The sequence below is a fragment of the Lytechinus pictus genome, chromosome 3, assembly GCF_037042905.1.
Source record: "Lytechinus pictus isolate F3 Inbred chromosome 3, Lp3.0, whole genome shotgun sequence".
Taxonomy (NCBI): Eukaryota; Metazoa; Echinodermata; class Echinoidea; order Temnopleuroida; family Toxopneustidae; genus Lytechinus; species Lytechinus pictus.
Genome location: NC_087247.1, coordinates 58,837,786 through 58,850,345, shown reverse-complemented (window position 1 = coordinate 58,850,345; position 12,560 = coordinate 58,837,786). Strand labels below are relative to the sequence as shown.

The 12,560-nt window shown below is 36.7% G+C and overlaps 1 protein-coding gene across 1 annotated transcript in view; it reads right to left on the bottom strand.

Moving 5' to 3' along the window:
* Window positions 1-2,136, bottom strand: part of LOC135153448 (uncharacterized) — a 37,836-nt gene extending 35,700 nt beyond the window's left edge. Inside the window, exon 1 of the mRNA XM_064096032.1 lies at window positions 1,866-2,136. Within this exon, the coding sequence (XP_063952102.1) occupies window positions 1,866-2,136 (271 nt within the window). The remainder of the gene's footprint in view (window positions 1-1,865) is intronic.
* Between the last annotated feature and the right edge of the window lie 10,424 nt (window positions 2,137-12,560).

The window sequence follows — 12,560 nt, the reverse complement described above, 5'->3', positions numbered from 1 at the left end:
AAGACATGCAAATATTCAAACTTTTATCAAACATAAATCATCAAAGGAAACGTAAAATTCAAGTTAAAAAAATTAGAATACTTTTAAAGTGATTCAAAATATAAGTTGTATGCCTATGTGATATTGGTATTATAGTGAGAAGACAACTGGAGCAGACATCAATGTAATGTAGGGTGACATGATCCAAATAGACCTGACACATGGCACCTACACATTCTCTTCATAATCTAACTATCTTATATTGATTGTGAGTAATGGATAAAAAAAACACCTGTTGTTCTGTCTTCCATAGCAATGGGCTATGGCTTAGCACAATACAGGTTGATTTCCATATTTCTTAAAACGGTACATTAAATAAAAATACAAATTTCATTGAAAGTCACTGATTGATATGAATATTATGATAATTCAAATTTTGCATGGAGAGGCTGAGCTAAAATCTAAGCGCTGAATGTGATGTGCTCTGTAAAAGAATTTGAACTTTAGACATATTCTGTTCTATATAGTGAGTTTTATGGGACAGTTTATCTCTTTAATGATTGTTATTATAAGAATACCTTGCCCTATACAAATAATTGACTCCTAAAAAACATTCATTTGGAAGAATTTGTTTTATACATTTCACCATGTACACTAATTCTAACATTGACAACTAAATAGTAGGAACTACACAATTCACACACCAAAAAAAAATGTTTGAAGCACAGATTCAGTTATTTCAACAATGTCAATTATTGTTGCATTCCATTCAACTTTGATGGGAATGACCAGTAATTCATATTCTACAATTGGTAAAGTTTCTCTAAAACATTGTATGCTTTAAACTAATTTGCTATCATTTGACCCATTTCCACATACCAAATGACTATCGTTGTTTTTAAATCAGACAAGCATGTTTAAAAATAACATATGAATAACCTTGCTAAGTAATCTCTGCGATTAAAACAGCACCATCTATTCCAGGTTACGACCGATGACGGGGAGGCCCCCCCTCAGTGTTATTTAGGGTACGCCTATGCTTGTTCCCTCAATTTGAAAGCACCCCCCTATCGAAGGTCTGCCAAAATTTCTGAATCCCCCTTTCAAGGGCTTTTCGCAGGCTTTTTCTGCCTTGGAGACCCCACTAAATCCGGAGCACTGCTCAATGTACCCCCTATCTCAGGACAGACAACCTCCCCCCCCCCCCCCCCCCCTTCATCTCAGGTGCAATAGCATGAGGTTCCCTGAAGTCATGATGGAGGACAAAACAATAGCAAAACCATAAAAACAATTACTTTTCATAGTCTGATGCACAGGTTTTTATTGTTTGTCCTCTAATATGGCTGCTTGTGGGAACCCTCTAGATCTAGATCTTAGGAATGATTTTTTGATGTTCAAAATAAGATCTAAGAACTCAATGCAGTCATAAGAAACAACAACGAAAAAATGAAAATCTCATGACATAAATGTTTGTTAATGAAAAGTCCTGTTAATAGCAGTTTCAACTTTTGTTACTTTCCATGATCACTTGTAAAGAGAATCACAATGGGATAACATCAATAACAGGATAAAATCTAAGTTGTCTATGGCACTTGCTCATGAGGTTAAAACTGAAACGATTACGAACAAGATGTCCCCAAAAGAAATCAATGATCACAATGTGGATCAGAGGAGAGAATTGTTAGGACATCCTGTATAGGTTCATATCATGACATACAGCAGTGAACTAGCAAAGGAGGTTCTAGATCCAAACAACCATTCTTCGTTCCCTAGCAGACCTCCTCAGACCACTTAGCTTTCAGTCCCACACATTCATTTTCATGGGTGTAGGAAAATGAGTTAGAAAGTGTCAATTTTGCAAGCAAGCAACCGGGCAAACTACTCACCTGAATCAGCCACATGTAGCCAGCCACAGTACCCACAACGAGGAGACTCTGGATCCTGCTCAAAATCGTTGCAACTTTGACAGTTTTGGCGACTTATACCTCGCTTGTCTATATAACCCCATCTTAACAAGCCGATCGTGCTAGCTGATACCGTATAGCATCCTATACCGTACAGCACGTGCACGCATAGAGTACTACATGTAGATATACCATAGTCTTTAGAGGTAGAGCTTATTTTGTCTACCTCTATGAGAATACACGTTATGTTCATCTCTCGCAGATAACCCCCTTTTGAAATTTCTCAGGAGTCCAAAGAGAGATATAAAAAAACACCCCCTTTTTTTTTACAATTCGCGGGCCGGACTTGTCCTACGAATAAGTACCCCTTTATCTGACATTTTGGGAACACGCATGCGGTCCTTCTGACCCCGTAGTGGGGGGGGGGGGGCGGGCCTTCATCTCCTCATGAACAGACTGTAATAATTAAGCGCTGGGTTTAGCAGAAGAGATAAAACCAAATTTCCAGAACATATGCATAAGGTCTATGCATAGCCATTTTCTAAACAGTATTGTAAAATGATTCTGCCCTCAATCCCCCCCCCCCCAGAAAAAAGTTTCTGGAGAAATTCTATGCCTTCTACTTTCAGCTAGGCTATATGCTGCTGACTTACTTGCTGAACTATTTGGCCCTGGCCTTTTCACATGTTTCTATTATAGCATTTTTCCAAAGTCTATTTCTACTCCTTTATATTCATTGTCATTTTCTGAATTTTTAAAGACAAATATCTATTATTTCATTTATTTTACTTTATATTTATCTTTCCATTTTTTTTTTTTTGGGGGGGGGGGATAAAAATACATTTTGGTCCAACTGTACCCCTTCCTATTTCCCCTGCTTCCAGCACCCCTGCTTGAATCCATCTGTTTTCAACAATTTTTTTACTGTTTTCACCTGTATTACAATTCAGCTGTAGTGCAGCAAGATGAAGTCTAGCGGAGCTGACAGAACCTACAAAACAGAGGCTGGATCTTTTGGTCCAGAACATTTTGATCTAGAGCTGGCCTCTAGCTCTAGACCAAACTTGCTGTCTGTTAGTATGGAGTCTCTTAAGTCTCTCCCCCCAGGTTTGTAGGCGTAAAAATATTTTGAAAAGGATTAATATTCTTTATCATTAGGAAAAAATTTACAGTAATTTTAGTTATTATCACAGTTATCCTTGTCATTACTACTACTATTATTTTTTTAATTATTATTCATTACACAACGTCATACAATACATTAAAGTCAGTAAGTCTTTTTCTTCCCTTTGCTCATTTCATAAGGGTGTACACAAAGACTCACATTATGCATATAATGTATACCCACATATAAATGAGGGCTCAGGGCTCCCCTCCCCATCCACGAGGGGCCGCAGAAATGGGAAATGGGGGGGGGGGGCTGGGTGAGCTTCAGCCCTCCCCACTTTTTTCCAAAACCGTGTACAAAAAAGTAAAAATGACCATCTGATTGTGATTTTTTGCATGGTCAGCCCCCGGCCCCCATGCAATTTTTGCAAGTTTTAAAAAAAGTAGAGTTCCCTGGTCCAAACATTAATCCATTTGCAAAAGTTAATAAAAATATTTCACCAGTGTGTATCCAAAGTTGAGAAAATTAGATACGATTATAAAGTAAAGGTGTGAACAAAAAAGTTAAAGCAGTATATTGTGACTTTTATGATCATAATAATAATTTATAAGGTATAAAAATTATATTACATGTACCTACATTACGTACTTGGAGTGTGAGTCATGTGCTATAAGCCTGTAGTTAGATTCAACACAGCTTAATGGACTTTAAATGGAGGCGCGGTTGGATGGACCAACCACCACTGGTCCACAGACACAGATACACTAAACATGCTAAATGGGTTTCGCGTGCGTGCCACGTACGTTAATCCCTCCAACTCAGTGTAAAAAGTGGGCGGAGCTTAATCGGATTTTCGGTCCTAGCAACCCTGTTAGCAACGCCTGTTAGCATCGTTTGGCTCAATCTCCATAATGTCTGCGATATTAAAATCCTACAAACTGATGGAATTATTCAAATTTAGTAAGGCTATGAATGTTTATCATTTACACTGACTATCGGTGTACAAACTCATACCGAATTTAATGGCAATTGCCTGTTATATTACGAATTATCAGTCATTTTGATGAGTGATGCAAAGTGCCAAAATTTATGAAAATATAGCGTAAATTTTATATAGCATTTCAAAATCCTTATTTTCAATATCCCCATAATTTTTTGTTGTTTAAAAAAATATCTTATTACATTTACCAGAATTTTCCCGACCTGATAACGTTAATAGATTACTGTTTCTCGGCTTTATGAGGAAATGCCAGACCTTCAAAATCAGGTTAATTATTGTTATATTTCTAACAGAAAATTGTTAGATTCGAACTACTATACCAACTGTACGCCCGAATGAGGGTTATCATCTCGTATTGTTGTGTAAATGATACATATCAATTCATTTTAGGAGTGTAGTAATCCATGTTAGATAATCTTTTTCACGATGAGTTTTGTAATGAAGAGAAAAAATCAAGTTCATTCTTGGCACGCGAGCCGCAGAATGATAAATTTTAGCGTGCGCAGACGGGGCTGATCCCTAGTGTGTCGGACGGGATTATCTAGTCCCATACTGGTCATGCTGGTTTCGGGTGGTATATTCCACGATGACCACTGTCCCGTTTTATAGTGCTTAATGTTGATACTTAATCTGTGAAATGAATAGTTTACCGATATCTAAAAATGCTCTAATATACCTGACACATGAATGATTTCATTTTTGAGAATTATCATTTCTTTCGACCTGCATGAATCACAAAAAGTCAATCATTAGTCCCCTTTCTCTGCTACTGAGACTGACGAGGTGGTAGAGGGAGGGGGGGGGGGGGTAATCATCTCACCGTGCTCACTGCCGCCCCAGCCAAGTGTGTTTGATACATTTTAATTGCAAGGGCTTCTCCTCCTTTATCTCCCTGTTCTCTCTTTCTTTGTTTTTGCTTTCGTGCCATTATATATCTCAAAGATCAGCTCTCCCTATTTAAATTTCCACTGTCTTGTATTTTTCCTTCCCTCCTGTTATGGTCAAGCTCTCAAATAAAGCTTGCCCTATTAATATTTGACCCTCTGTCATTCTACCGGCCTGCAATCTCCTTTTGGCCCCTTAATTCTTTTTTTCTCTCGGCCTCGACCCCTCCCCATGCAATCTATTTCATCCAACCCTTTTACTCCCCCAACTCACCATGATTATAATTTATAATCACAAGAGCCTGGTAATAGGCATATTGAAGGTCTATAAATATTGATACTACTTTCATTTTAACAAATAATTTGAGTCCCCCCCCCCCCCCCCCCGGCGGTCATGCAGGTTGGCTTCATAATATGTTCCATAATGGTAAAGGCGGTCGTGGAATTTACAAAACATATAGTTGTTTTATATTTTCTGTTTAACATATACCGAGATGCTGATGACATTGGACAAACTTAACACGATATTTCCCAAACCTATATTTTTAACTATACAGTCAATGTTACACATTCTTGACATCAGTTTGACTTTTTGTAATTAAGGAAAGAAATAATAATCACCGAAAATGAAATAATTTATGTGTCAGGTATATTCCAAGTATTTTTAGACATCGGTAAAGTATGAATTTCATAGACTGAGTATCGAAATAAAACACTAAAACTGCACAGTGGTCATCGCGAGGGGAAAAGGTACGTGAAATATACCACCTGACTCCAGTATCGGACTGGATAATCTGAACGGACAGCCCGGGCGATCAGCCCCGTCTGCACACGCTAAAATTTTGCATTCTGCGGCTCGTGTGCTAAGAATGAACTTGATTTGTCTGTTCATTACGTAACTCATCGTGAAAAATGTTATCCAACATTGATTGCTACACTCGTAATATTTAATGTTATGTATGATATACACAAATTTATGTGATGATAACCCTTCTTCGGGAGAACAATGGTATAGTTGTTCGAATCTAACTATTTTCTTTTAGAAATATAACAAAAAATAACCCGATTTTGAAGGCCTGAAATTTTCTTATGAATGATGGAGAAAATAAGCTACCAACGTTATCAGGTCTGGAAAATTCTAGTTAATGTAATAAGATATTTTTTAAAACAACAAAAAATTATGGGGATATTGAAAATAAGGATTTTTGAAATGCTATATAAAATTTACGCTATATTTTCATAAATTTTGGCATATTGTATCACTCATCAAAATGACTGGTAAATCGCCTTCTTACACACACTTGCTTATAATTTCGATATAGGTTGATACACCGATAATCAATATAAATGATAAACATTCATAGTCTTACTAAATTTAAACGATTTCATTAGTTTTTAGGATTTTAATATCGCAGACATTTTGGAGAGTGAGCAAGAAGATGCTCGTAAGCGTCGCTAACAAGATTGTTAGGCGACCTACCGCGAGAGGGCTTTTATAATGGCGGGCTCCACTGAGTTGATACATAGCCTATAGGCGGTGAACGTACGTGGTGCATGCGTTCATGGCAAGCGAATAAGATTGTGAAATTATACCGAGTAGAGTCTACATGGTTGAAAATAAATAAGTAAACATAGCAGCACGGATTTCGTTCTTGAATGAAAATACTTACATTTGGGGGGGATTTAGGCTTGAACCTGAAACTTGAACTCTCACTTGTCTCAGCCAGCTGATCACCAATCCGCCGTCACACGGAACTTTCCAACCAATCAGATGGTGAGGAAATATCAATCCACCTGTTCGCAAGGTACGTATTCCACTCATCCAATGAACGCGGTGATAATGTTTAAACCATGGAGATATGGGTCGGTCGGGACTCCCCTTTTCAACGAAGGGGGTTGGGATGTGAGCGAGCAAAGGGGGTCCATGGTCCAAGGTCATCTAAAAAGAAATTGAAAAAAAAATACTAAGCGAATGGGTCACAGTTCCGGAATGCGGGGGTGTGGCTAAATAAATGGGGTAAATAAGGGTTAGCGACATTAGTTTTGAGGCAACCCTTTAATCATTCAACGTATCAACTTATCAAATTATTATTTTAGATTTCAAAACAAGGGAAGAAAATCCATATTCCATACCCAGTCGTTATTCCATAAGGGTCCAACATGAGACCAACGGAAAACTACTTTAGGTCTCTCATGTTTCCTGAAATGGTCTCTGACAGAACGTCAGGGTTTCCATTTTACTTTCAATAAAGAATAATAATTCATAGACTTACATATATAATCCTTTGCTTGTTAACCAACCAGCTAGGGTTTCAACTAGCTAGGGGTTTGATTCATTTTCTCTTTCATGGCTGGGAAATATTTGATAAGCACCCCCCCCAAAAAAAAAAAAAGTCACCTGTAAACACAGGCCTACCCCCACCTAGATTTTTGCTCGTTTCATCTTGATTATTTCATTGTTTATTTCAATGTGCGTGCCGTATTTTTATTCATTTCTTGCAGGTGGTGTTTGTGTGTGAGAGGGTAGGTGATTTTTTTTGGGGGGAGGGGGCTTGCTCTTGCTTCACAATTTTGTTTGATGTGGGAGTCTCTTGAATTTGTCATTTTCATAGAGTGTTTTCTGAAAGGCATGAAATTTTGACTATCTTGGATTCGCTATGTCCCTTGGATTCATAACAAGAATCCGATGTTGCGCTGAAAACAACAGGAGAGATATAAAGCCTATATATAGCCTATGCATGGAAGAAATTGTACTAACTTTCCAATTAAAGTAAACGAGTTTTAATTCTACCTGTATATTTTATTCATCCGGTGAGTGCCCGGTGGTTATGGTGGTTATGTCCCCATATCCACCTCGTCAGTGTCACCAAAAAAATAAAGGTTATGTTTATCGAGGGTTAAAATGTTCAGTTGGAAAGCAGATCTTGTTATAGAAAATTTACAATGTATCTTTATATTATTCCAATTGGCTCAAAACTATGAAAAAAAGATAAGATGACGAGATCTCAGATCTCATCATGTCTACATCACGTGGGAGAAATGATCAGATGGCAAGATCTTGGATCTCGCCATGTCTACATTGGCAGTGGAAGCGTAACAATTTAGGGGGAGGGGACGGAATAATATTTTCACCCCTATTTTCCCAGTCGGCTGCTAAAAGCTGTTGTTTATATTTTACGGGGTAGTCTAAACTATAGTCCGTAGTTTTAAGTGCATCTTAGTTTTTCTTACAAACATGATGAGATATCTAACAAGGCATGCGCATTTACAGGATTTTGCACCCCGTGGGCCCTACTGGATTTTGGTGCCATTGTGCACTTTTATGCGAGTGCGAAGCGCGAGCTAAAATTGAATTTTTGATAACCTAACCTAAAATGTTTACATAAGCACTTTAGGTCATCATGCAGGATAGGTATACATCTTAACAATTGATGTGAAAATTTTTGATATTCTGACCTAATATTTAGACATTCTACTTCTGATAATCATGAACAGAATGGGTATCTAAACTAAACATTTTATGCGAGCGTGTATGTAGCGCGAGCTGAAAATTTTCGATATAGATCCGACCCAAAATTTGATATTCTAAAGCCCTTTTTATTACCATGATCAGGATGGGCATCTATCTAAACAGTTTATGCGAGCACGTCGTAGCGCGAGCTCAAAATGTTTGTTATTCCAACCCCAAACTGGACATTCTAAGCACTTTTGTGACCATGAACAGTATGGGTATCTATCAGTGTTGTAGTGCCTTGATGCTCGGCTTTGGCCTTAAGGCGCCTTAAGGCCTACTTTTTCAAAGCCTTGGTTCGAACATTTAAACCTTGGCCTTGAGAGGGCCTTGGCCTTTAGGATTTTGAGCCTTTGAATTCGAAGGCATTTTCAAGGCATTTTCAAGGCATTTTGTATTTTGCACTTTCATTTGTTTTATATAAGTAATTATAAATATTTCAATTGTTCTGTATATTTAATGACACTAATAGTCAATACTGCCAGTCAGCAGTAGTAGTAAGTATAATTGCAGTGCCATCATTATCACCATTATCAAGAATTAACATCACATATGTAACAAAGAAAACAGCAGTGATGAAAAATAACATTATTTATTGGTAATGTGTTGTAATCATGACTAAATAATGATTTGACAATATTAATAATAATGATAATGATGATAGTAATATTATAATAAAGATTATAGTGATTTGATGACAGGAATAATTCTGACAGATGTGACTGCGATTTTGATACCAATTTTCATACTTTGAAAATAGTTATCTCTAAAGAATGATAACAAGGTTGATTTATATTCCATTAAGATTTTCCTTCTATTATTTTCTTTTGCCAACAAGAATGTTTTAAGTCTTAATGATATTCTGAAAAGATTTGATAAACTTGAACACAATTTTCAATTTTGTCATATCAAATGGACTATGTCAATGGCATGATGAGCCAAAAATTTTGAGGGGCCAAGTATGGCAGATGGAGCAAAATTTCTGCAAAAAAAAGGTTATTTTGTGATAGATTGTGACATTATGTTTAGAAAATAATTCCACATTTACTGCTTTTCCTTTACTTTTCTAAGTTTATTCTTGGTGGTGGAACTTCTTCTCTCTCTTTTTTTTTTTTTTTTTTTTTGGGGGGGGGGGGGTTCTGATATTTTTTAAACAGGCGAGAAAGAGGAATGGAAAGAGAGGGAGAGAGAGAGGAGAAGGGGGAGAAACATGTGAGGGCGTAAGAAAGATGGGGGTGACACATTTGGATGCTAGGCAGATTATACTGCAAAATCAGTTAATATGTTGATTGGCAGTACATATTTTCTATTATATTATATTTTGGGTCTAGTGTCTCAGATTGTCGAAAAAAAATGTTTACTTCTTTTTAATCATATGGTTCAACAGTGAATTTAATTTCACTACAGTTTCAAGGAAATAAACAACGTATTTGTTTTTGTGTCAATATGGATTAATAGAAAACTATTTTACTGTTTCAAGAAATAGTTAATATTTTCCCTCCCCCAACTAATGGTATGGGGTGCAACCCGTTTATTTTATATCCTTTTGAGTATAAATTCATTTTGTTAGTATTCTTTAATAAATAATGCCCTTTTTTCCAAATGAAATATGCCCTTTTTCAAAAAGAAATACCTTTTTTTTTATAGTAAAACATAATACATTTTAGGTTCGAAAATCACCAAATTTTGGATCGCGCTCGAATCAATTATTGTTAAGTACAGTACTAATCCTGTTCATGGTTACAAAAATGTTTAGCATGTCCAGTTTTCAGGTGGGAATATTACAAAATTTAGGCCCTCTTTCTGCACTCGCATCAATTATCGTTTAGTAAGGTAGTCATTCTGTTCCCGTTTACAAAAAAAATGCTTAGAATGTCCCGTTTTCAGGCTGGAATATCACAAACTTTTGAGCTCGCGCTTCGCGCTCGTCTTATTTGATTGGTAAGTTATATGTATCATATTTATTAGTCACTAAATGCAGTCCTTAACAGCTTCTTTTTCTGGTCAGTATATTATAAAATTGCAGCCCGCGCTTCGCGCTCGTGTTAATTCTGTAGTGAGATACACATCTTTTTCACGATTACAAAAACAGCTCGAAATATTTAATTTTCATTTTTTATTTAACACGAAACGTCCAGAAGTTTGAGCTCGTGAGACGCGCTGGCAATATATCTCAAGGATGCCATTTTAACAGTTATTAGCGCCATAACTGACCAAAAATCTAGTTCTACAATTTTAGAATTTATTTTTTACAATTCTTTTTTTTTCGCTGCGCTTTCTCGCGAAAAAGTAATGCCTAAATCAAAATATATATCTTATCAGTTAGAAATCACTTAAAAAAGGCTTTGCTCAACTAGAATTTTTATAAAACACACAACTACTTTACGCAGATTATAATCTCATTTTGAAAATATCTGTTTGCACCAAAATGCCCATTTTGAAATATAAGTGCCCTTTTTGGCTTTGACCCCCCCTTTTATAAACAAAAAAAAAGTTCTGCCGCCCTTGTCCCAGGGAGTGGAGAAAGACATACGCTGAGAATGGGCATGCCAGCATCAGATGACCGTGGTAATAATAATTATTGCAATGTAAATTGCCTAGAAAAAAAAAAAAAAGTATTATTACTTTGATATTATGTCTAAATCTATCAGAAAATTATTTTTGTTTTACATGTACAAGGGCCAAAATTTTTGGTCGCTCAGTTCGCTCGCTCCCACCTTTATACATTTTGCCCTGTGTGCCATGTCTGCCGCCTAAGCATTGTTGGCTCATTGTTCCATATATCGAAAGTTCGAAATGCCTTGGCCTTGAGGTTTTCAGGCCTTGGCCTTGGTTATTGAAGCCTTGGCCTTGGGTATTAAAGCCTTGGCCTTGGAGGTTTGAGCCTTGACTACAACATTGGTATCTATCTAACAGTGGCGTAGACAGGTTCGTACACCTGGGGGGGATGACTGGGCTGCCAACGCTATTGAGGGCGCGAAGCGCCCGAGCGAGGGAGCAAAGCGACCGAGCGGGGGGAGGGTGTGGGAGGGGGGTACCCCCCCTCCCATGGTAGGGAGCTTTTGCAATTTTGAACTTGAAATCGTGCAATCTGATGCATACTTAATGAGGTAAAATAACACACACAAGCGCCCACGCACACACACACATACACACACACACGGGTGCGCGCACCACACACATACTACGCCTTGAATGGACAGACATACATCGACAAGATCTACACACCGTGGCATACGAATACAGAATGGACTGACACATATATTGAACCACACTACGTATTTATTTATCTCGGTGAATTTTGCTGTTACACCTCTTCAGAAAAAAAAAACCAATGTCAACTGTGTACACGCAGGTATAGTCTTTGTTGTCTTGATATGGGTATGTGGTTATGAATGAAAACAGCCTCTGTGGCCATTTGTGAATAGAACACATAAACAACAAACAAATAACAATATGTCTGTTCATTATAAAGCATAATGAATACGTACATACTATGCTTTTTTTTACCTCAAAGAAACAGGCATAGTATCCATAGATGGATATTGGCTGGCGGCTCATTAACATACAGATACAAAAAACATAAACAGTATCACTATGATCCATGGAGTAACAATACTGCTTTGTAAGTTTGTGAAGAAATCGGAACCATAACGGCATTGCATCGTTTCAAATTAGGGCATTATTTACTTCTATTTGATCTCAGTCTTATAATAGTAATAATAATAATAATAATAATAATAATAATAATAATAATAATAATAATAATACAAATAAAAAATAATACTAATACAAATAATAATGCTAAAGTTCCTTTTATCTCGCATTTCAAGACAGGGTAAATTCACACTGCGCTTTACATGAAACAAACTTCTTTAAACATTTCAAACTTATGTCTTCATGCATCAATCAACATACTTTAAATGAATACAAAACAAAGTGCATCTTTAATAAAACAAAAATAAATAAATAGTTAACAATACAGAAAAGATGTAGCTGCTGCAAGCTTAACAACAAACTAATGTATACCAGTCAGTCCTGATATCAGTATTAGTGTAACAATAGTCATATAGTGGGAGCATGAAGTTGAACAATTCATGATTATACATAATTATATATGTTATAAAGATAGTAGTATGGTACTCTCTGTCACGAATTATTATGTATACTGTTG